This window comes from Bos indicus, chromosome 20 (assembly GCF_029378745.1).
Source record: "Bos indicus isolate NIAB-ARS_2022 breed Sahiwal x Tharparkar chromosome 20, NIAB-ARS_B.indTharparkar_mat_pri_1.0, whole genome shotgun sequence".
Taxonomy (NCBI): Eukaryota; Metazoa; Chordata; class Mammalia; order Artiodactyla; family Bovidae; genus Bos; species Bos indicus.
The window spans coordinates 8,055,138-8,081,280 of NC_091779.1; the positions used below are offsets into that span (position 1 = coordinate 8,055,138).

General features: G+C 45.4%; 1 protein-coding gene across 1 annotated transcript; it reads left to right on the top strand.

Annotated features, from left to right (window-relative positions):
• Positions 1-24,073: 24,073 nt before the first annotated feature.
• FOXD1 (forkhead box D1) lies at positions 24,074-26,143 on the top strand. The gene has a single exon (XM_070774552.1). It carries the CDS (start codon positions 24,174-24,176, stop codon positions 25,593-25,595), a length of 1,422 nt encoding a protein of 473 aa, XP_070630653.1. The 5' UTR covers positions 24,074-24,173; the 3' UTR covers positions 25,596-26,143.

Here is a 26,143-nt window from a genome sequence, read left to right on the forward strand (position 1 = left end):
TTCTTGCCTGGGAAACCCCATGGACAGAGGAGCCTGGCAGGCTTCAGTTCATGGGGTCACAAAGAGTTGGACACGGCTAAGTGACTACACAATTCTAGGTTTAACAAGTTTGGTTGGTAGCTTGATCCGCCCCCTTCCAGCTACTTTCTACCATACTACTACTACTACTAAGTTGCTTCAGTCGTGTCCAACTCTGTGAGACCCCATAGACGGCAGCCCACCAGGCTCCCCCGTCCCTGGGATTCTCCAGGCAAGAACACTGGAGTGGGTTGCCATTTCCTTCTCCAATGCATGAAAGTGAAAAGTGAAAGCGAAGTCGCTCAGTCGTGTCCGACTCTTAGCGACCCCATGGGCTGCAGCCCACCAGGCTCCTCTGTCCATGGGATTTTCCAGGCAAGAGTACTGGAGTGGGGTGCCATTGCCTTCTCCGACTTTCTACCATAGTGGTTCTCAAAGTACGGTCCTTGGACTAGCATAAGCATCACCTGGAACTTTTTAGAAATGTGATTTTCAGGCCACACCTCAGACCCACTGAATCAGCAATTGTGGGGGTGGGAAGCAGCAGTCTGTGTTGTAACAAGCCCCCCAGGTGACTTGGATATACCCCAAAGTCAGAGACGCACTGGTGCGTTACCACTGTTGTAGCTTGAGGGGCCTGTTGCCATTCCCCTAGAGACCAGCCAGAGCAGGAAGCAAGGACTTCAGTCTTCTGAATTTGGGGCAGTACCAATCCTCGGTTTCCTGATGAGTGATGCCAAAATCCTTAGTGTAACTGAGTTTTTATATAGCCTATGAAGCTTTTGTTGGCTGGAAACTGGCAGCATTAAGTTGGAGAGTCAGTTACAGGCTACACCTGCAATATTGGTCAAAGTTACAAGCAGGGAAGAGGTAACAGAGGGAAGGCAAAGTAATGCAATTATCGGCCCCTCCTATCTGGGCTGTGAAGCAGGAGTATGAAATAGGAGGGAAAGGAGGAAAGGCAAGGGTCCGTACCAGGTGAGACCAGAGGACCTTAGTCTGGGAGATTTTTTTCTTGGGTGCTAATGTCCTTCAAGTTTGTTGTAATTGCAAATGAGATCTATTTTCCTCTTCATAGGGATCTGCTTTCTTGCTGAGGGAAAGAGCTAGGGTGTGCTGTGTTAAAAGCTGAAAGAAAATCTCCCAGATCACTTCAGGGCCAGGCAGAGTAACAAAACATGCAAGGAACTTTTACAAAGGAGTCTTAATGTGCTTGACAAAGGATTCCTTTGCTTACCCCCATAAAACCAGTTTACTCTAATCCATTTTGTCCTGGGATTAGATGTCGTGGGTACTGAGGTGAACATGCCGTAGACCCTGCCTTTGAGTGGATCACACTCTAGAGGAGACAGGTGAGGAAGTATATTTCTGCACCTTGTGCTGATTGCTGTGTGAGTGAGGTACAGTCAGGATCCAGAGGGGAGAAGGACTAATTCTGGACGGCGGTAGAGTGTATCAGGGAAGACCTCACAGAAGCAGACCCTCAAGCTGGATTTTGGAGGGTGATAGGTTGGCAGTCAAGATGGGCAGAGTGTTTTCAGCAGGAACCAGGGCCCGGTGGGGTGAAGCAGCAAACTGAGTCTTGTGAACTATTGGTAATCGGGGTCATTATGGGTAAATCATGAGACGGGAAGTGGTGAGGGAGGCCACTGTAGGGCTGAGCAGGGCTGAGGACCTTTGTAGGCTATGCTGAAGGAACTTGATCACACTGATCTGTAGCTGGCAAACCTTGCTGATCACCAGAATTACCTGGGCAACTTCCGAAACAATACCTGCGTCCCACCTCCAGAGGATCATACTTCAGTAGATCTGGGTGTCTCCCCAGGTGATCAGGAAGAGAAAGGCTGACCAGCAGAAAAGAGGCTGGGAAAAGCAAAACAGCGGGAGTAGCAATACTGAGAAGCAACCTGGAGAATTGGTCCAGTAGATTGTGGGGTGACTAGGTTTCTACCCCACTCTTTCTCCCCTACTTTAAAAAGAAATGTTTGGGCTTTCGAGACTGGCTTTTGTATAATCTTTACTGGATGAGTGCTTGTTGCAGAACATCTGCTGATGTGCACTGGGGCATTAAGAGTGTTACTAATACCGATCTGGGTTTGGCAGGAGCCCCATCTGTGTGTAAAGTTTATTTGGCTCTATACGCGTCATCTCAAGTAGTCACAGTAATGGTAACCAATGAGGCATGTTAGGATTTATTGTTACAGTACATATTTATTAATATTGTTTCCCCGAAAATTGATTAAAAAATACATGTTTAAATTTACTTTGCATGTAAAACAAAACCAACAGGGATGAGTTCCTCTGAGTGAAGACAAGATTGGTCAAGACTGAACTACAAGCACTAATAGAGAGTGTCTACTACAAATAAGCAAATCAGCAAAGGAGTTTAGAGTAGAGTGAATCCTTGGGCCAGAAATAATAATTTGTTGGAAGTTCTGTTTGGAAGCACTAGATGGTGAAGCATAGCCTTTTGTTGCCTTGGGGGAAGAGTCAATCACAGAGTTTCCCAGGTGTCTTGTTTGGATCCAAACAGTTGATATTTGAGCTCTCCATCCACTTTAAAAGTATAAAACATATGATAATAGTCCCCCCTCCAAAGTAAATGTTCTATATGTTGTGTGCTGACCTATATGAAACGAATAATACAAGCAATGATAGGTTCTCACTATTAAACTTTTTTATGTCATGATGGGGTAGATTATATTTTCCAGTGATGGCAAGCGTCAATACCTCCCACTGCACTTTTTACATGATGACTTTGACATTGCCCATTGAAAGTTGGAGTTACATTCCTCTTACAGGTTGTTTCTTCAAAAATTAACATGTTGAGGTCCTGGCCTGCAGTATTTCAGAACACGCCTTTATTTGGAGATAGGGTCTAGAGGTTGTCAAGTTCAAGTGAAGTCATTAGGAGTGACCCTTGTTGTTGTCAGTCACCGAGTCATGTCCGACTCTTTGTGACCCCATGGACTGCACCACGCCAGGCTTCCCTGTCCTTTGCCATCTCCCGGAGTTTGCTCAAACTCTTGCCTCCCTAATCCAATATAAAGGGGGGAAATTTGGACACAGAGGGATAGTGAGGTGAAGAGACATAGAAGATGGCCATCTGTAAGCCAAGGAGAGTGGCCTGGAACAGGTCCTTCTCTCACAACCCTCAGAAGGAATTAGTTCTGCCGACAATTTGATTTTGGACATCTAACTTCCAGAATGGTGAGACAGTTGTTTAAGCCACCCAGTCTGCGGAACTTTGTTATGGCAGCCTAATAAACTAACGCAGCTCCCTCCCCTTGAATCTGGGGGAGTTATGACTACTATGGGAATAGCACATGTGACTTTTCAGGCTAGCTTCTAAAAGGCAATGTAGCTTCCACTTGTTCTTTCAGGAGACTGGTCACCTACGCTGTGAGGAGGCCCAGGCCTCTGAAAAGGTCACTTGGTGTTCCAGCTGAGTCCCAGGTGACAGCTCTCATCAACTGCTGGAGGCATAAATAAAGACACTTCCAGACGATTCCTGTCCACAGCCCCGAGTCCCCCCAGCCTTCAAGTTCTCCTAGCTGAGCCCCCATATAAGGTAAATATATCAACTCTTCTGTGCTCCTTGGGAATTCCTGATTCACAGAAGTTGTCAGCATGATAATAAGTTGTTTCAAGCCTAAATTTGGAAATAATTTTTGTTACTTAGTAGTTGGCAATGTCTTTGTTTCAGATTTTTACTTTACCTGACTGGTGTTTTTGAGACCATCAGGTACCTTAGGTCCTAGACAAGGGTTTTCCCTTCTCTTGGCCCTTTGTGACATTCGGCTCAGGCTTAGTCAGGAACAACTGGTGACCCTGCCTCAAGTCAATTTAATAGACTTAATGAATGAACTTCAGACGAACTGAACAGGATAGGGAACAGTGGCTCAGAGGCGAGGGTAGGAATTTCAGAACAACTTCTGAGAGGATTACAAGTTCATTAGCAAGGTTAGTGCACTTTACCTGAAGCAGGGGAGGAACCTTGGAGGCCCATAAAGCAGTACTTTCCTCATTTGGGACAGAGTCCAAGAAAAAAGAACAAAAATGCCTGCTTGTCAGGGGGTATGGTGGAGGAGTGTAGTAAGTATTGGCTAGAAAGAAAGAACTGGGAAGCAGATTGTGGCAGGATCTTAAATCTCAACCAAACTCCAGAGCACTGCCAATCTGACTCCCCCGCAAGTTCAGTGTCTGAATCCCTCATGAGCAGAGTTAGGAAAGAAGACATGGACCCGTATGTGCTGAGAAGCTGTGTTCATCAGGCTCTTAAGTATGTTTCATACTTTAAGGAGAATGTAATCTGTAATCTGCCCCCAATTATTCCCTAGCTCACTCTTCCTTTTTGCTTTTGCTTTGCCTTTCCTTGCTTTTTAACAAAGTTCATTTAGATAAATTTCAAATTTTGTCAGGGATGGGGGAATTAAAAAAAAAAAAAAAAAACCACAGCTTTATTGAGGAATAATCATACACTACACTACATGTATTTGAAGGGTAGGATCTGATAAGTCTTGACATGTGTATATACCAGTGGAATCATCATCATAATCAAGATAGTGAGCATATTCATCAGTTCCAAAACTTTCCTTGACCTTTAAACCCATCTCTGTCATTTCTAATCCGACTAAAGGGATGAGGGAATTTTGACCCCCACGTCAGCCTTGTTTGAGAGGCATATTGGCAGGGTGTGGGTAATGACTACCATGCTTGCTGGAAACGTCTCCCCAATAAGGAGAAAAGTGGAAATTAAGACGGTAGGTGTTGCAAGAGGGCATCAGAGGGCAAACACACTGAAACCATACTCACAGAAAACTAGTCAATCTAATCACACTAGGACCACAGCCTTGTCTAACTCAATGAAACTAAGCCATGCCCATGGGGCAACCCAAGACGGACGGGTCATGGTGGAGAGGTCTGACAGAATGTGGTCCACTGGAGAAGGGAACGGCAAACCACTTCAGTATTCTTGCCTTGAGAACCCCATGAACAGTATGAAAAGGCAAAAATGATAGGATACTGAAAGAGAAACTCCCCAGGTCAGTAGGTGCCCAATATGCTACTGGAGATCAGTGGAGAAATAACTCCAGAAAGAATGAAGGGATGGAACCAAAGCAAAAACAATACCCAGCTGTGGATGTGACTGGTGATAGAAGCAAGGTCCGATGCTGTAAAGAGCAATATTGCATAGGAACCTGGAATGTCAGGTCCATGAATCAAGGCAAATTGAAAGCGGTCAAACAAGAGATGGCAAGAGTGAATGTCAACATTCTAGGAATCAGCGAACTGAAATGGACTGGAATGGGTGAATTTAACTCAGATGACCATTATATCTACTACTGCGGGCAGGAATCCCTCAGAAGAAATGGAGTGGCCATCATGGTCAACAAAAGAGTCTGAAATGCAATACTTGGATGCAATCTCAAAAACGACAGAATGATCTCTGTTCGTTTCCAAGGCAAACCATTCAATATCACAGTAATCCAAGTCTATGCCCCAACCAGTAACGCTGAAGAAGTTGAAGTTGAATGGTTCTATGAAGACCTACAAGACCTTTTAGAACTAACACCCAAAAAAGATGTCCTTTTCATTATAGGGGACTTGAATGCAAAAGTAGGAAATCAAGAAACACCTGGAGTAACAGGCAAATTTGGCCTTGAAAGACGGAATGAAGCAGGGCAAAGACTAATAGAGTTTTGCCAAGAAAATGCACTGGTCATAACAAACACCCTCTTCCAACACCACAAGACAAGACTCTGTACATGGACATCACCAGATGGTCAACACCGAAATCAGACTGATTATATTCTTTGCAGCCAAAGATGGAGAAGCTCTATACAGTCAGCAAAAACAAGACCAGGAGCTGACTGTGGCTCAGACCACGAACTCCTTATTGCCAAATTCAGACTTAAATTGAAGAAAGTAGGGAAAACCACTAGACCATTCAGGTATGACCTAAATCAAATTCCTTATGATTATACAGTGGAAGTGAGAAATAGATTTAAGGGCCTAGATCTGATAGATAAGAGTGCCTGATGAACTATGGAATGAGGTTCGTGACATTGTACAGGAGACAGGGATCAAGACCATTCCCATAGAAAAGAAATGCAAAAAAGCAAAATGGCTGTCTGGGGAGGCCTTACAAATAGCTGTGAAAAGAAGAGAAGCGAAAAGCAAAGGAGAAAAGGAAAGATATAAACATCTGAATGCAGAGTTCCAAAGAATAGCAAGAAGAGATAAGAAAGCCTTCTTCAGCAATCAATGCAAAGAAATAGAGGAAAACAACAGAATGGGAAAGACTACGGATCTCTTCTAGAAAATCAGAGATACCAAAGGAACATTTCATGCAAAGAAGAGCTCGATAAAGGACAGAAATGGTATGGACCTAACAGAAGCAGAAGATATTAAGAAGAGGTGGCAAGAATACACAGAAGAACTGTACAAAAAAGATCTTCATGACCCAGATAATCACGATGGTGTGATTACTGACCTAGAGCCAGACATCCTGGAATATGAAGTCAAGTGGGCCTTAGAAAGCATCACGACGAACAAAGCTAGTGGAGGTGATGGAATTCCAGTTGAGCTATTCCAAATCCTGAAAGATGATGCTGTGAAAGTGCTGCACTCAATATGCCAGCAAATTTGGAAAACTCAGCAGTGGCCACAGGACTGGAAAAGGTCAGTTTTCATTCCAATCCCAAAGAAAGGCAATGCCAAAGAATGCTCAAACTACCGCACAATTGCACTCATCTCACATGCTAGTAAAGTAATGCTCAAAATTCTCCAAGCCAGGTCAGCAATACGTGAACCGTGAACTTCCTGATGTTCAAGCTGGTTTTAGAAAAGGCAGAGGAACCAGAGATCAAATTGCCAACATCCGCTGGATCATCGAAAAAGAAAGAGAGTTCCAGAAAAACATCTATTTCTGCTTTATTGACTAGGCCAAAGCCTTTGACTGTGTGGATCACAATAAACTGTGGAAAATTCTGAAAGAGATGGGAATACCAGACCACCTGATCTGCCTCTTGAGAAATTTGTATGCAGGTCAGGAAGCAACAGTTAGAACTGGACATAGAACAACAGACTGGTTCCAAATAGGAAAAGGAGTTCGTCAAGGCTGTATATTGTCACCCTGTTTATTTAACTTCTATGCAGAGTACATCATGAGAAACGCTGGACTGGAAGAAACACAAGCTGGAATCAAGATTGCCGGGAGAAATATCAATAACCTCAGATATGCAGATGACACCACCCTTATGGCAGAAAGTAAAGAGGAACTCAAAAGCCTCTTGATGAAAGTGAAAGTGGAGAGTGAAAAAGTTGGCTTAAAGCTCAACATTCAGAAAACGAAGATCATGGCATCCCGTCCCACCACTTCATGGGAAATAGATAGGGAAACAGTGGAAACAGTGTCAGACTTTATTTTTCTGGGCTCCAAAATCACTACAGATGGTGACTGCAGCCATGAAATTAAAAGACTTCCCTCTTTGGAAGGAAAGTTATGATCAACCTAGATAGTATATTCAAAAGCAGAGACATTACTTTGCCAACAAAGGTTCGTCTAGTCAAGGCTATGGTTTTTCCTGTGGTCATGTATGGATGTGAGAGTTGGACTGTGAAGAAGGCTGAGCACCGAAGAATTGATGCTTTTGAACTGTGCTGTTGGAGAAGACTCTTGAGAGTCCCTTGGACTGCAAGGAGATCCAACCAGTCCATTCTGAAGGAGATCAGCCCTGGGATTTCTTTGGAAGGAATGATGCTAAAGCTGAAACTCCAGTACTTTGGCCACCTCATGTGAAGAGTTGTCTCATTGGAAAAGACTCTGATGCTGGGAGGGACTGGGGGCAGGAGGAAAAGGGGATGACAGAGGATGAGATGGCTGGATGGCATCACTGACTCGATGGACGTGAGTCTGGGTGAACTCCGGGAGTTGGTGATGGACAGGGAGGCCCGGCGTGCTGGGATTCATGGGGTCGCAAAGAGTCGGACACGACTGAGTGACTGATCTGATCTGATCTGATCTGACAAGTGGAATGAGGGTGGGTATGTCTGCGTGTGTATGGGTTTCCTACCCTCCCTTTCTTGATTACCCTGGAAGACCTTATGAATTGCTTTGTTACCTGAGGACTTCTTGAGTATAGTTTCTCTATGTTTGTTCACTGATAGGTATTGTGCAGGAGATAAAAGGGAAGATTTCCAAGCTCACCAGTGGTGTTAAGAAGTGAGAGGAACCACTTCATACTCATTAGAATGACTACTTCAAAAGATGAAACAACAGAAAACAACAAGTGTTGGTGAGCATGTGGAAAAATTGAAACACTTGGGAATATACAATAGGATGCAACCACTATAGAATACAGTATGGTAATGCCTTAAAAATAATGTTCGAGTATAATCCAGCAATACCACTTCTGAGTATATTTCCCAAAGAATTGAAAGCAAAGGCTCAAAGATACATTTGTATACCTATGCTCATGGCATCATTATTCATAATTTCCAGAAAGTGGAAGCAACCGGTGTCCATCCATGGATGAATGGATAAACAAAATGTGGTCTGTATATCCAATGGAATATTTTTTTCAGCCTATTAGGAAATTTTGATACATGTTACAACATGAATGAATCTTGAAGACATGCTAAGTGAAAAAAAAAAGACAAACATAAAGGACAACTATTACATGATTCCATTTATATGAGGTACCTAGAACAGTCAAGTACATGGAGAAAGTAGAAGCGTGGTTACCAGAGGGTGAGGAGGAGGAGAAAAGGGATCTACTCTTTAATGGGTTCAGAGGTTTGCAAGATACATAGATTTCTGTGGATGGATGGTGGCACAACAATGTGAATATATCTAGTGCACTGAATAGTACACTTAAAAATAGTTCAGTTCAGTTCAGTCGCTCAGTCGTGTCCGACTCTGCGACCCCATGCATCACAGCACGCCAGGCCTCCCTGTTTATCACCATCTCCCGGAGTTCACTCAAACTCACGTCCATCGAGTCGGTGATGCCATCCAGCCATCTCATTCTCTGTCGTCCCCTTCTCCTCCTGCCCCCAGTCCCTCCCAGCATCAGAGTCTTTTCCAATGAGTCAACTCTTCACATGAGGTGGCCAAAGTACTGGAGTTTCAGCTTTAGCATCATTCCTTCCAATGAACACCCAGGGCTGATTTCCTTTAGGATGGACGGGTTGGATCTCCTTGCAGTCCAAGGGACTCTCAAGAGTCTTCTCCAACACCACAGTTCAAAAGCATCAATTCTTTGGCCCTCAGCTTTCTTCACAGTCCAACTCTCACATCCATACATGACCACTGGAAAAACCACAGCCTTGACTAGACGGACCTTTGTTGGCAAAGTAATGTCTCTGCTTTTCAATATGCTGTTAGGATGGTAAATTTTATGTATATTATATACTATAATAATAAAGAAAGTAAGAGAAAATAGAAAATTCTGTGTGGAATTTTTGGCCTGATTAGAGATTAATGTGAACATGTTTAACAATTTTTTCCCCTATGTTAAAATTTTATATATATAACTGGGAACTTCAGACATACAGACAACATTTTTTCTTATATCAAGCAGTAGTGCTTCAGTGTCTCGTAATTCTTTTAATTATCTTTTTACATATACAAAATATATCACAATATAAAATTTAGAAAGTATAAATGTTTATTTAACAAATACTTTCAAGGCACTTAGTCTATGCCTGGTTCTGTTTTATTACTGGGGTTACAGCAGTAAGTAAAAAAAAAAATCTAATATAATTCCTCCCTCCATGGAGCTCACATTCCTGTGGAGGGAATGTTTGCATGCAGCACTTATTTTTTTTTTTTCCAATGAACCACTTTTTATATAAATGATTATTTTCTTGGAATTGATTCCTAGAAGTAGAATCACTGAGCCAAACAATATAAACATTTTAAGGCTCCTACTATATCATGCCAAATGCCTTCCAGTCCCATCAGCAAGTCATAGGAGTATCCCTTTCTTCACCTTACCATCCTTAGCTATCTTTCCCCCACTTTGGGAAGGAAGATAAAAGGGAAGTTTTCCAAGCTCAAATTGTTAAGCACATTCACTTAACCTTCTGATCAGTCCAAAAATTCCACACAGAATTTTATCTTTTCTGTCATTACTTTTGCTGGAATCAAGATTGCCGGGAGAAATATCAATAACCTCAGATATGCAGATGAAACCACCCTTATAGCAGAAAGTGAAGAACTAGAGAGCCTCTTGATGAAAGTGTAAGAGGAGAGTGAAGAAGTTGGCTTAAAACTCAACACTCAGAAAAGCAAGATAATGGCAGCTGGTCCCATCACTTCATGGCAAATAGACGGGGAAACAGTGGAAATAGTGAAGAGACTACTTTTTTGGGCTCCAAAATCACTGCAGATGGTGACTGCAGCCATGAAATTAAAAGATACTTACTCCTTGGAAGAAAAGTTATGACCAACCTAGACAGCATATTAAAAAGCAGAGACATTACTTTGCCAACAAAGGTCCATCTAGTCAAAGCTATGGTTTTGTATGTATATGAGAGTTGGACTATAACGAAAGCTGAGCACTGAAGAATTGATGCTTTTGAACTGTGGTGTTGGAGAAGACTTTTGAGAGTCCCTTGGACTGCAAGGAGATCCAACCAGTCCATCCTAAAGGAAATCAGTCCTGAATATTCATTGGAAGGACTGATGCTGAAGCTGAAACTCCAATCCTTTGGCCACCTGATGCGAAGAACTGACTCATTTGAAAAGACCCTGATGTTGGGAAAGATTGAAGATGGAAGGAGAAGGGGATGACAGAGGATGAGATGGTTGGATGGCAACACCAACTCAATGGACATGAGTTTGAGTAAACTCTGGGAGTTGGTGATAGACTGGGAGGCCTGGCATGCTGCAGTCCATGGGGTCACAAAGAGTTGGACACGACTGAGCAACTGAACTGTCACTTCTTTTATTATTATAAAAAAATACACATAAAATTTACCATCCTAACTATTTTTGTCCTCTGTCCCCTATTTATGTCCACTGGTCATATTTGTTGTAATTACTTCTCCCATCTGATCTTTTCCCCTTTGCTTCTCTCTCTCTCTCTCTATATATATATATAATTTTTTTTACACAATTTTTATGTAGCAAAATGTATCCATCTTTTTCTTCACAATTTATTCTATCTCTAATACTTAAGGTGCTTGCACATTCTAAGATCCAATTAAAAAACTCCTATATTTTTCATTAAAAATGGTTTCATCTAAAAAATGTTTTCATCATTTCCCTTTATTTTCAGCTAAAATATTACAGTTGGGGGACAGAAGAGGATAAAGCACTTTGAAAAACTCTCCCCAAGTGAGAAGTCCTTGTCATCCTCTCCCCATTCTAAAGAACCACCAGTTTTATTTACCTGGAATTTATTTTAATATATGGGCTAAGTGTCTAATTTTATTTTTTTGGCTCCCTAGAAAAGTTAATCGACTGTCCTATAAAATTTACTGAATAATTCCTTCCTTTCCCCTCTAATCTGTCATGCCACATTTAAAGTTGTATACTAAATAATCCATGTTGACAGTTCATGGCCTGTTTCTGGACTCTACAGTTTGCACCATCTCTTTATTTCTATGTGAAGTCCCCATTATTTTCATTATTATAGCTACATAATTATATCTATGTAAGGCAAGCTCTAGCACCCAATCACTCTTCTTTTCAAGAAATTTCTTGGTTATTCTCACTCATTTGTTCTTTGATATAATCTTTGAATGAAGTTTTTAAAAACCACAATATTTTTTTTACTGTAATTGTATTAAACTCACAATATCAGGGCTTCCCAGGTGGTTCAGTGGTAAAGAATCCACCTGTGAACCAGGAAACATGGGTTCAATCCCTGGGTTGGTAAGATCCCCTGGAGAAGGAAATGGCAACCCACTCCAGTATTCTTGCTTGGGAAATCCCATGGACAGAGGAGCCTGGCGGGCTACAGTATGGGGTTGCAAAGAGTTGGACACAAATTAGCAACTAAACAACAACAAAACAACAACACAAATATCAATGTTTTAAAAATAGTCATTATGACCACCTATCCAGTTACAGTTGTTATACAGCAGAGCACTTGATTTATCTGTTTGTTTCACACCAGTGAAGCCTTGCCAAACACCGTATGTGGATGCAAAGATGGCTGACACACATCTTCTTAAAGACTTCACTGATGATTAATCCACGCAAGAGCATTGTGAATGCAACGGAATATGCAGTTGAAGGTACAATTTGATACATTTTGACAGGTATGCTGCTAAGTCACTGCAGTCGTGTCCGACTCTGTGTGACCCCATAGATGGCAGCCCACCAGACTCCGCCGTCCCTGGGATTCTCCAGGCAAGAACACTGGAGTGGGCTGCCATTTCCTTCTCCAGTGCATGAAAGTGAAAAGTCAAAGTGAAGTCGCTGAGTTGTGTCCAAGTCTTCTCGACCCCATGGACTTCAGCCTACGAGGCTCCTCCATCCATGGGGTTTTCCAGGCAAGAGTACTGGAGTGGGGTGCCATTGCCTTCTGCTTTGACAGGTATACATCTATGAAATTGTTACCACAATCAAGATAACCTAATCATCACTCCTAAGTTTTCCTTGTGCCCTTGTGTAATCCATTCTCCCATTTCCCCCACTACCTCCAGGCAACCGCTGACCTGCTTTCCATCACTCTAGATTAGTTTGCATCTTTTAGAACTTTATATATGTGGAGTTGTACAGAATATATTCATTTTTTATCTGGCTTTTTTCCCTTACCAGGCTTGCCTGGTGGCTCAGACAGTAAGGAATGTGCTTGCAGTACAGGAGACCTGGGTTCAGTCCCTGGGTTGGGAAGGGAATGGCTACCCACTCCAGCATTCTTGCATGGAAAATTTCATGGACAGAGGAGCCAGGCGGGCTACAGTCCATGGGATCACAGACAGTCAGACATGACTGAGAGACTAACACTTTTCCCTCACCATGATTTTGAGATTCATTTGTCTTATTGCATGTGTCAACAGTTCCTTTTTATTGCTTGGTAGTATTCCACTGTGTAGATATGCTTCATTCATCTATTAATGGACATTTGGGTTGTTTCCAGTTTATTACTTTTACTGACGAAGCTGCTATAAACATTCACATACAAGCATATGAATGACCATATGTTTTGGTTTTTCTTGGATAAAGAGCTAGCAGTGGAATGACTGGTCATGTAGTTGGTGTCTTTTTCACCTTTCAAGAAACTGCCGTATTTTTTTTTTCCTAAGTGGTTGTACCATTTTGCTTTCCCATCAGGAGATGCCAGGGCAATTCAATGACCAGCCTGTCAACAAACAGCACTGAAACAATCAGATATACAGATGCAAAAAACAAAACAAAATAAGCCTCTGTCTGTACCTCAGACCACATACAAAAATTTATCCAAAGTGGATCACGGACCTAAATGTAAAGCCTAAAGCTCTAAAACTTGTAGGAGAAACTACTTTAAAGAGGCTGAGGTTGGGTAGGATTCTGCTGAGGATGTGGCATTTGAGCCAGACCTTGGAGAAAGTAGAACTGAATGGACTCAGTAGCAAACTAGACATTGCAGAGTGAGGGAGGAATCAGACTTGGTCTCAGCTGGTTCTTACTGGCAGGATGGCAAGAGACTGACATGGAAGCAATGAGGCATACAGAAGGAATCATGGGTTCAGAAGTCAGAAGACAGCATTTGATTCCCAGCACAAAGTCAAGGTAGATGCATCCAGCACACAGCTGGAAGCAGCACACCACAGCTCATGGAAGAGCTATTATTGGCCTAATAATAACAGATAATGCTATGAGAGTGGATGATGCTATATAGAATGAGGTAGAGTTGAAGACACAATCTTGGGGAACCGACATTCAGGTGATGAAGGAATGAAAAAGCAGCTTAGATGGAGCAGCGCCAAAACTGCCATGGAAAGACCGGATGAGATGATCATCTCTGATTCCTGTCCTGGTCTTCTGTCCTGCGTTCAATGTGAGCAAGTCTCATGAGCTCCTTCAAAATACACCTAGAATTCAACCACTCTCACCATCCCCCCTGCCATCCCCCTGATTCGAGCCACCAGCAGGTCTCCACTTCATTAAAGCAATCACTTTCTAACCTATCTTCTTGTTTCTTCTCTTGTTCGATACAGGATATTCTTAATAGAGCAGCCAGAGAGGCCCTTTACAGTATTTAAGGATTTAAGTTTGAGCAGGTCACTGCTCTGCCTGACATCCTACAATGACTCCCCATCTTACCTAGAGTAAAAGCCCGTCTTTCTAATGCCTACAAGACCTTGCATGGTTGCCTCCTTCCAGCCCCCAACCCTTTGACCTCTTTTCCTGTCCTTCCATTCTGTGTCATTCTCCCCTTTATCCACTCCACTAGATCACCTGACCTGCCTGCCACTCCATGGATATAACAAGCATACTGTTATTGAAAGTGGGGTCTGGCTGCTGCCACTCAAAAGTCAATAAAAGAGGCAAGTTGGTGGAAAGAAAAGTTTGTTTTATTTTGGATGCTGGCACTTGCGGCAGGTGGGGTGGACTCCTGTCCAAAGGCCGACTCCCCCCTACACCCTGGCAATCAGGGGCAAGAGCTTTTATAGATGGAGGGAGGAGGCTACATGCAAAAACGGCACAGTTAGCTTTGACAGTCATCTTGAGATTGGTCACATGGTGAACTGACCAGGGTCATCTCGATTGTTTTAGGTAGGTAACTGTTCCATTCCAGCGTCAGTTTGCTTCCATTTCTTTGAGGCAAATTTTAGGAGCCATGACAGCTTATGTCATGGCTACAGTTTGGTTATCTTGTGGTTAAGTCTTCCTCCACCTGGTGGAGGTTTCATTATCTATAAAACAGCTCACAGGCCACGGCTCAGAAGATTACCTATAGCCCCTGAGGAGGAACTAAAGGTCCTTGACTGTGCTTACTGACTAAACTATTACTACTTGGTCTCCTTGGACTGTTTTCCTTTGTTTCTGCATTTTCTCATTTCTGCAATTAAACTTATTCTTTGGCTGAAGTGTTTCCACAGACAAAAGGCAGAGGACACGGGGTGGGGAGGTGGGAAGGACCTTAAGGTCCTGCTCCGTTTCACTACCTCAGGGCCCCCATGCTAATCATCCTCCTGCCTAGATTTCTTCTCCCCCAGACATGCAGCTGTATCACCATTCCAGTCTCTGGTCATCACTGAAAACTGTAACCCACTTGTTTCTTCCATCCTGTACTCTCACCACTTCCAACACAGTAACCCCCACTGTTTTCGCTCACAATATCCACTACCTTCTATCATACCATAGAAGTCATCTATTAATTAATATATTCATTTTATTTATTTCTTGTGGTCTGTCTCTCTTATGCTAAATATATATAACTCCCTAGGGCAGAGATCTTTTTAAACATTTTATTGATTTTTTGGCTGCGCTGGGTCTTCCTTGCTGCGTGCGGGGTTTCTCTAGTTGCAGCGAGCAGGGGCTAGTCTTCAGTTCGGTGAGCGGGCTGGTTATCGTGGCGGCTTCTCTTGCTGTGGAGCACAGGCTCTAGGGTACACAGGCTTAGCTGCCCCGTGACATGTGGAATCTTCTCGGATCAGGGATCGAACCCACGTCCCCTGTACTGGCAGGTGAATTCTCATCCATTGGACCACCAGGGAAGTCTGGGCAGAGATCTTTTTCCCCTATTTACTTACATATCCCATGTGCCTAGAATGGTATCTGCCCCATAGTGGATAATACACATTTCTTAAGTGAATAAATGAGAAGAATCCTTACTCTGGGCAATTAGAAAGTTATTGTTAACTCTTTATCATATTATTTCAGTGAGCTCCATTTTCCAAACTGGTGTCCCATGGTAAAATAAACTTGGAAAGTGTTTCATTGCATCTGTATCCCTCTGGAAGTATCACAATGCACTTTATATACCAAAAAAACTCCAAGTGCCACAGTAAAGGCACCTGCTTTCTTCATTTAACTCAGTTTTTCCTAAATGTGGACAGCCAGACTTTTCCATGGCACATTAATTAATACAGCAGTGGTGTTCAGAGTTGGAGTGAGGGTCTAAGGAGTGGGCAAGAGATGACGTTGGAAGCAATGTGGATAAACTAGCCTTTTGAAAACAGGTGATGAAAGGAAGGGGAGAGGAGGGGACTTCTTGCATTGGCACACTCAGGAGAGAAGAACATGTTTGCAAGCTGAGACGAGTGTTAAGAGAAAAAGAGGATAATTATGAGCCAAGTTCCAGAGAAGGTAGAAAAGAATAGCAAGATCATGATATAAACATATATATATTTTTTAAATAGTAGCTGTCTAACTTTTTTTTTACTGTGGCCCACACTAACAGATTTCACTTTACATGGCAACTCAGTACACACACATGCATTAAAAAACAGAAAATAACTGAAGTAAAAGTTTCACAAACTATTCTTAGCATCATGGTGTGTCATCTGATGCTATTTTTTTACTCTATTCCATCACCTCCCGTCCCATCCTGTCACATTCCATCCAATTCTATTTTCTCTCAGTGCTGACTGCAACTCACTCACTTGATTTCATGAGCCAGAATTTTGTCCTTTCCAGCTGCTTTGGGGAGACTTCTTTAAAATGATCTCCAAGTTCAATCCATTCTTCAGTTGAATCCCTTCTGCTATTTATTCCATTGATTTGTTCTTTTTATTTCATCTATTACATTCTTCAGTGTTTCCACTAGGTTTTTAAAGTTATTTATTTTTCTTGCCTAATGTTACTAACAAGTTCCCTTTCCTCCTTAAGATGTTTATCACGCTTGCTTTAAATTCTTGGTGTCTGTTCCAATATAAACTGTTCAGTTTCTAGTCTTTCTTTCACACTAATAGTGCTCTTCAGGTGTCTGAACTCGGCAACTTGGACATTGCTCATTGTGAGAAATTTGGGAAAACATAGAAAAGTACAATATAAATACCTAAATAAAAACTAGCCATACTGTCACTTCTTGGGAATCACCAGTTGACATTCTAGTGCATTTCCTTTCAGTCATACAATCTACATGTATACAGCATATAGTATATTAAATATAATTAGTAAGTATTACATAGAATTTTTGCTCTGGCCTCTTCATTTACCTTCATCTTGAGGTTTTTTCAAGTTATTAAAATTGTTCACAATTTTTAATGGTTGCAAAATATTCCATCTTAAGGAAATATAGTAATATATTTAACTCTTGGGCATTTAGAAGGTTTCCCATTTTTGCCCTTTAAAAAAAAATTACTCCAACAAGTATTTTTGTACATAAAACTTTGTTCATATTTCTGGTTCTTTCCTTATGGTAAGGTCCTAGACTAAATGAATCAAAGAGAATGGCACTTAAGATCCAAGCTTGCATTGCCAAATTGTCTGCCAGAGGGTTTCACCAGTTTACACTTTACAAAGTGATTGAGTTCTTACCCTCATGCCCATCATCTTCATGTAATTTGCTAATTTGATAGGAGAAAATTGCATTTAACCATTTTTAAAATTTCCATGTCTTTTTAAAATTTTTAACTAGTGATCATTATTTGCATTTACTCATCTGTAAATGTTGAGTTCAGGACCTTTCTCAGTTTTTGCTGCTCTGGAAGGCCAGCAACCAAAGCCTTCTAGCAAAGGCGATTCATTCACAGGAGCCTCTAGTGGAAGACATTTAGAGTGCTTTCTGCACAGGGGACTATATTGTACTCAACTGCAGCGAACCTCTGCTTCGCTCTGCTCACCTCCCCCAGTTTGAGGTCAGACCATTGTATCAGGTGCAGGGGTTGCCCCTGAGGGCAGACACTGAGCTTCCATTGTGTTTGCATAAGTAGAGCTTGGAGGTGATAGTTCAGCCTCAGTTGAAGCCTGAACTTCAGGTTAAAAAGATTGTGTGTGTGTGTGTGTGTGTGTGTGTGTGTGTGTGTGTGTGTGAGAGAGAGAGAGAGAGAGACAGAGACAGAGACAGAGAGAGACAGAGAGAGAGAGAGAAAGAGAGGGCTGGTCACTCTACTGTATACATTTGACTTCTGAAACACTGCTGCTGCTGCTGCTAAGTCGCTTCAGTCGTGTTCGACTCTGTGCGACCCCACAGACAGAAGCCCATCAGGCCCCGAAGTCCCTGGGATTCTCCAGGCAAGAACATTGGAGTGAGTTGCCATTTCCTTCTCCAATGCATGAAAGTGAAAAGTGAAAGGGAAGTCGCTGAGTCGTGTCCAACTCTTAGCGACCCCATGGACTGTAGCCTACCAGGCTCCTCCGTCCATGGGATTTTCCAGGCAAGAGTACTGGAGTAGGGTGCCACTGCCTTCTCCATTTGAAGCACAAACAACTTCAGTTCAAGGCGAGGCTTTCTCATGGTCTTATAAGAATTCATTTTCAGTGTGTCCTGTGGATAGCTACATCCCTAGAGTCACTTTGGAGAGCCCCATTCTTCCCAGAGAGACTTCACAAACAACCCCTGAGGCAACAACAACAAAAAATAAAAGGGCTCTTTCTAAATGTGGTAATATTATTTTTTTCAATTCTTATATTAGAATTAAAAATACTAAGTATATCTCCAGGAAATTAATTTATTAAACAATGTAAATAAATACTAGATGATGACAGAGCCACACACCCTTGGGCCACGAACTCCTGAAGGTCTTGTATTGAAGACAACCTCCAAAACAGAGGAATTCTTTCTGTAATGGGCTTGTGTATACTTTACATTTAAATTTACAATAAAAAATAACTTTGATTTGGGGGTGCAAAATTTAAATGTACGCTACTGCAAACCACTGAGGCCCAGAGCTGAGCAGGTCTGTGTTGGTGTGTGTCGGGATGGGAGGGCTAGTCCAGGTGAACTGCAGTAATGAAAATTCCTGAGTCAGTGTAAATAATTTTACTGTTTTAAAACACAGATTTAGACCTTTGCTGACATTCTGAATTCTTGAGGATTTCTAAATCCTGCTCAGGCCACGAAATGCTTGTTTAAGGAGCTGTTGTGCAAGCGCAGACTGCCTAGTAAGACCCAGGAGACCACTAAAATATCTTCTTCACAAAGGAATCTCACCTCCCAACTACAATGCCTGAAGATAACACCATTTTAAACCAGATTATACCAGTTTATCAACAGAATTTCTGGGTTAAAATGCATCTATTATTGGGAGAGGTGCCAACCACTGTCAGCCAATAATGCCCTGCCTTATCTTCAGACTCCCTAACTTGTCCTGAAGAAACAGACTGTGGTGTCATAGGGGTGGAAAGGACCTGGTGGGGTCCTGTGTTTTGGGAGGCTGCTAGAACTGGGACAGGATGAGGTAAGTTACTGCTCTGCTACTACTGCCTCCGCAGCGACTTGCAGCAACTCTCAAAGCCTGCTTCCTCAGCCATCATACTGGAGGCACCTACTTTTGTGACCTTGAAATTAGCTTAGTGGCACACGTGACCCAACACTCATGGCAAGTAGTATTACACCACAGGGCGATGCTGAAATGAAGGGCCTAGATGGCCAGAGAAACATTTCAAAATCATCTTGGGCCCTCAAGGATTTAGGATTGGTAAGGAGACACAAAAAGGATATAAAAAGTGTGTGTGTGTGTAACTAATTTTGGCGGAGTCTCAACTCCTACTTTTTTTTTTTTAAAACGCAAGATAATACACAGCATCAGAGTCTGAAAGTCTCAAAACTGTGAGCAAGTTAAGGTTACAAATCCAGCAGGGCACAGCAAAAAAACAATGAGGATCTTTGGAGGATTTCTGGGGTAGAAATATGTAGGAAAATGAACAGGCACATCTTTACTGAGTGCTTACTGCATGCAGAATGTTACAAAGAGCTAGGTAAGTGGAAATTAAAAAATAAACAGAAAAGGAGGAAACAAAGCAAACGTCCATTGACGGATGAATGAATAAACAAAATGTGGCATACATAATAAACCATGGAATATTCTTCAGCTTGAGGAATGAAATTCTAATACATACTACAACATGGATGAACCTTGTAAACATTATGTTAATTAAGTAAAATAAGTCAAATATTCTATGCTCCCATTCATATGAGGTAGGTAGCTAAAATAGTTAATTTCATAGAGACAGGAAGTAGAATAGAGGTTGCCAAGATGCTGAGGTGAGTGGAATGGGGAAGAATGGGAGTCATTCTTTAACCAGTACAGAGTTTCAGTTTGGGATGATGGAAAAATTCTGTAAATGGATAGTGGTGATGGTTGCACCAAACTGAATGTACTTAATGTCTCTGAACCTTACACTTAATATGGCAAATTATATGCTATGTATATTTTAACATGCACACACGGAAAAACAAACCGAAAACAAGAGTCCTTTTTGACCTCCCAATGCTTGAAATTACAAAAATAAGGGAAGATGCCACAAGAAGGGAGGCGCAGAATCAAATAGAGTCCCCAAAGGACACAAACCCAGAAGCATCGCTCACATTCGTCTGGAGTCTCAGAAAGCACTTTGGGGGTGGGGAGAGGGGCGGTCCAGGGCATGGGACTTATGGGATCCTACTTCCCCCACTAGGGATTGAACCCGTGCCCCTTGCATTGGCAGGACGGAGTCTAAACCACCAAGGAAAAGTTTCTCAGTTAGGCACAATACTTATCTATTTACCTGGTTTCCGTGAGTCACCCAGAAACTCGCCGTTTTTTGTTACTCTCTCCAAAAACCGGAGTGCCAGGCACAAATTAGTATCTCAACGCAGGTAAGTCGAATGACTTGGAGGCGGGACAAGGCCCGGACAGTACCGGAGTTTGGAACCGCGCTCACATTCACGTTCCCGGGTAAACTCCTGGGATGTGCCAGGGCCTAAAGCGAGTAGTGGAGGTTCCCGCCTGCGAGTTTACGCCCCCAAGTCAGTGCCAGTCCTTGCGAAGGAAGCCCCTGGACGTTATGAGCTCGAGGTCCCGGGCCCAGGGGCAAAGAACTGAGGCGGTGCCTGCCGAGGGTCCTGCCGCCTCCTCTGCCCTGCGGCGTGGCATCCCGCGTAACTCCGGGAGGGCTCGTGGAGTACCCAAACCGCCGAGGGAAAATAGCCGAAACACACAGTCCAGGGAAATGACTCCGCGCACGCCCAGTTGCCCCAGAGAAGGCGACGTGGGGGCCTCGGGGAAGAAAAAGCCTTGCCGCGCGAAGCCCAGGTGGAGGGAAGCCCCGGAGCCCACCGGCCGCACGCACAAAACGCCCGCGGCTTCCCGAGCTCCGGCTCGGGACTGGCTCCGCGCCGCGCCGCCGCCAGGAGGCAGGCCTCGCCCACTGGGGCACCACCCGGCCCGCAGGAGCCCCGCCGCTTTCCGCGTCCGCCCGAGCGGGGCGTGCCGTGGCTGGGGTCGCAGCGACGGTCCCCGCCCGCGTCACGGAGTTTATTTTCATCCGAGGCCGAGAGCTGGGAGCCCTTTGGGGCGGGAGACCCGAGAGTAGGGAATCAAGGAAGGCGAAAGAGGGAAGCGCGGACAACGGAATGCTACGGTTTCCGCGAAACTCCCCGGAGTTTCACGAGCGCAGAGCTCAAGGTGGTACACAAATGTAGCTTAACTAAAGCAAACAAAACAAGTGGGGTGCCCAAATGCGAGGCTTTAGTAAAGCTCACCCAACTCTGCCTCTACAGCGCTTCTCCTAGATTGATTTTCCGCTCTGACCTTCAGTAAATCCTAACACTTTCCCCAGAGTGGCCAGAAGATAACTTGGCCACGTTTTTTTTTCCCCAAAGGTTTCCACGGAAAAGCTCTTAACCCTTTCGGGAAGGACCTTCGGACAGTACAAATGGAATGCAAAGTCAATCCCCGAGCCCTTCTAGGTCATACACGTTCACAGCGGTGGTAACAGAAGGGAATGACGGCTGTAACTGATCATCTAAAATAACTAATGGTCTGCGAACAAATTCTTCCTCTCCGTTTCAATTTTAAATGCTTCGCCACACACGAGCCCTCAGTGCAGAGAAAATCACGGTGTTTATTTAGATAAAACTTAAACTTTCCAATGTAAAAGTGAACTCCTTGGTAAGGACGCCTGGCTACATCAACAAAGCAATGTAATGCCTGATTAATAGTGCTGATTAATGTTGGCTTAGGTTAATACCCATTACAATACTTAAATGATTCAGCCATATATCAAACGAGAGTCAATGAAAAATAATTTATTTAAGACTTTGAGGCATTCTCATAGATCTTTCAAAGATCTGTGATGGACTTTATGGGTCATTTGTAACTATAACTGGTTGATAGCTGTCCTCAGCAACAAAAACTCGATTTAAAAAGAAGTCTTAGATGGGTTAACAGTTTGTTTTTGAGACTCTGTAATTAATAAGAGAAGCAATGAAACATCTGGAAACATGAAAATTGCTAGGTCCATAAATTGATATATTAATTTGTAAGGGCAGCTCATTTTTCCTACATGCAGCCATTCATTTTTGATCCTCAGTTCTTGTCAAGCCATCATTTTGTAAAAATTTGAGGCAAGTCCCCAGTTTGAAATAAAAGTGTCTTAGGAAATGCAAAACCCAAGATGTATGGCTGTGTGAGTATGAAGTCCACAAGCTATTAGGATTTTTCCACTAGCCAAAGTAAAAATGAGCCAGTGATAAAGATAGGTGTACTTAAAATACCATCGTTGGATTATTCACACTACTCTGTCACCCGAAAAGGAAAATTGAGTTGAACAGTACTTGAATCTTCTTTTTAAAAATTATTTCGTTTCTTCTCACCAATACCTATTGGAAATATTTAGTGGATTAAAAAATACATTAAAAAAAACTGGCATGAAAGTTTCAAATTTATCATTGTAGTTTCTATTATTAAGCCTGACTGTGTAGAGATATGTGTATTTTTTTAGTGATTTAAACACTTTTAGATACTGTGGAGTGTTGATTAGAACATCCCAACTTACAACTACAGAATCCCTTACCCCATTATGAAAGAACTTTTTTGAGTCACTCCTAAAAGCCGTTTTTTTGGTGTGTATTTGGGTTTCCACTAAAAATTTGTTTCTTCTCTGCATTCAATGGTTACTTTCTTTATTCCCACGAAATTCCCACGAAATCAGATCCTCTCATTAGAGTGGCTTAGTTTAGCAGTCAAATTTCTCGCATTCAATTTCAGATAGTGACTAAAACGCCACCCTAACAGCATTTTTATTAACAGATGGTGGAAAACAAACGTCTTTGAAGAAGAACCGAAGGGGACAGGTTAAAAGGTCAATAAACAATTATTATTGCGCTTAAACTGGGGTGGGGGGCGGTTTCTCATCAGATTCCGTGGGGAGCCGCTGGTTCTATCTGGAGGATATGGAACAAACCAACAAATCTCAGGGCCGTTCCCCGGGGACCACCTCAGACGACCCTCAGGGATGGTCATATCCTGGCTAGACGGTTCCGATAGGCCATCGAGTGGTCAAACTGTCGCGTCCCAGGAGTGTCTGGGGTTCGGGTTGAGGGCTCATTGAAGAGGAGACTGGGAACTCGAACTCGTGCCACGGCCCTTGATCAGACCAATACGAGCCTGCGCAAAACTCAGAGGTCTCAGCTCCTTTGGGAAGGAATGGTGGGGTCCTGCCTCCTCCCCCTCTTCACAGTTGCTGCTCCCTCCTACAGAGAACTTTCTCTCGGAGTAGGGCTGATTTTCTAGGCTTTCTTTCCCTAGCCTTGGCAGAGCTCTGACGTGCACACCATGTGACAGGCCTCCTTCAGCTATAAGCCAGGGAAAGGTCCGCCCTCTCCTGGACTCAGCCCTCTCCTCGCCGAGCTCTGTCCCTAGACTCTCCACCGTCTCGCACCCTCCCGGGCGCCCGCCACTCTTGAGTTGTTCCCTCGGTACCCCGCCACCCTCTCCTCGACGGACGCGGCGAGGGGCTGCTGGTGGAGAGAGGAAGGTCAAGTCCCCCGCCCAGGCGGGTTGCGCGCCTAGCCAAACCAGCGCGGAGATCGCGGGACCACCGCGGCGGCGCAGGAGTTACAAAGTCGCAGCGCGAGCCTCTGCCGCTGCCGCGCAGCACCAGCGCCGCAGCTCCAGCAGCCGCGGAGCACCGTCTCCCCCCCCCCCCCCGCCTCCCCCTCCCCGCCCAGCGTGGCGCCCCCGGGCCAGGCCCGCCACCCGGGACCTGGGTTGGGGTGCGGCGGGAACCCGGAGCCCGGCGCCCCTATGGGCCGCCTCGCCGCCGCCGCCGCGCCACAGCTATGACCCTGAGCACGGAGATGTCCGATGCCTCCGGCCTCGCCGAGGAGACAGACATCGACGTGGTGGGGGAGGGCGAGGACGAAGACGACGAGGAAGAGGAGGACGACGACGAGGGCGGCGGCGGCGGACACCGCCTGGCTCTCCCCGCGCGGCGGCGGCGGCGGCGGCGCTCGTACGCTGGGGAAGACGATCTGGAGGACCTGGAGGAGGAGGACGACGACGATGACATCCTGCTGGCTCCGCGGACTGGGGGCTCCCCGGCGCCCCCGGGTCCAGCCCCGGGGGCGGGGGCCGGGGCCGGTGGCGGCAGCGGCGCGGGCGCGGGCGGCGGCGGCGTGGGCGCGGGCAGCGGCGCCAAGAACCCGCTGGTGAAGCCGCCCTACTCGTACATCGCGCTCATCACCATGGCCATCCTGCAGAGCCCCAAGAAGCGGCTGACGCTGAGCGAGATCTGCGAGTTCATCAGCGGCCGCTTTCCGTACTACAGGGAGAAGTTCCCCGCCTGGCAGAACAGCATCCGCCACAACCTCTCGCTCAACGACTGTTTCGTCAAGATCCCCCGCGAGCCCGGCAACCCCGGCAAAGGCAATTACTGGACACTCGACCCCGAGTCCGCCGACATGTTCGACAACGGCAGCTTCCTGCGCCGGAGGAAGCGCTTCAAGCGGCAGCCGCTGCTCCCGCCCAACGCCGCCGCCGCCGAGTCGCTGCTGCTGCGCGGCGCGGGGGGCGCGGGGGGGGCAGGGGACCCTGCCGCAGCCGCCGCGCTCTTCCAGCCCGCGCCCCCGCCGCCCCCGCACGCCTACGGCTACGGCCCCTACGGCTGCGGCTACGGCCTGCAGCTGCCGCCCTACGCGCCGCCCTCGGCCCTCTTCGCCGCCGCGGCGGCTGCTGCCGCCGCCTTCCACCCGCACTCGCCGCCGCCGCCGCCCCCGCCGCCGCCGCCCCCGCCGCCGCCGCCGCCCCACGGCGCGGCCGCCGAGCTGGCCCGGACCGCCTTCGGCTACCGGCCGCACCCGCTCGGCGCCGCCCTGCCCGGCCCCCTGCAGGCCTCGGCGGCCAAGGCGGGCGGCCCGGGCGCCTCGGCGCTGGCGCGCTCGCCCTTCTCCATCGAGAGCATCATCGGGGGCAGCCTGGGCCCGGCCGCCGCCGCCGCCGCCGCGCAGGCCGCCGTGGCCGTGCAGGCCTCGCCCTCCTCATCTCCCGGGACGCCGTCCGCGCTCGGGGCCGGCGGTAGCGACGGCGGCGGCTGTGCGGCTCAGGCGGCCGTGGGCCCGGCCGCCGCTCTCACCCGCTCGCTCGTGGCCGCCGCCGCCGCTGCCGCCTCCTCCGTCTCCTCGTCGGCCGCCCTGGGGACTCTGCACCAAGGGACTGCCCTGTCCAGTGTCGAGAACTTTACTGCTAGGATCTCAAATTGTTAATAACGCTATGTTAGCGCGCTTGAGAAAGAGAAGGTAGGAATCATGGCTCCTATTTTCATCTGGGTGGTTTTGTGTTTTGTTCCCTCCTCCCGGCGCGGCCCCTCCCGACCTCGCGCCCCCATTTCGCCGCTTGGGATTCTCAGACGAGACTGTGTTTGGCAACTTATCGGGCGCGCTCTTCGGCTCTGCAGGTCCCTCTATTTATGCAAAGTCGCCCTATGCAGCAGCCCCCCAAACTGGGGTGGGGAGGAAGAGGGTGCTGGTGGAGATCCGCTCCGTTTAGGCTTCCTTAACTAGGGGCTTCCTTGACTTTGGGAACATTTTTTAAAAATCTAAGCCTTTTTGAGGTCTAGAGAGTCTCAGGTCCAGGCGTTAAAAAACAAAAAACGAAAAACAATAATGTTCAACAGAAGAGTAATGCAAAAATAGTAGAGGTCCCGAAGAATGCCAGAGAAGCAATAGTTTTTATTTGAGGATATTTGTCTGGTGTGCTTTTTCATGAAAAGGAAAAAATGATTAACATGTTTACACACGGAAAAAAGTCAAAA

What these genes read in the sequence shown, in the direction of transcription:
- FOXD1 (XM_070774552.1), top strand. Translation starts at nt 24,174, where the DNA reads ATGACCCTGAGCACGGAGATGTCCGATGCCTCCGGCCTCGCCGAGGAG.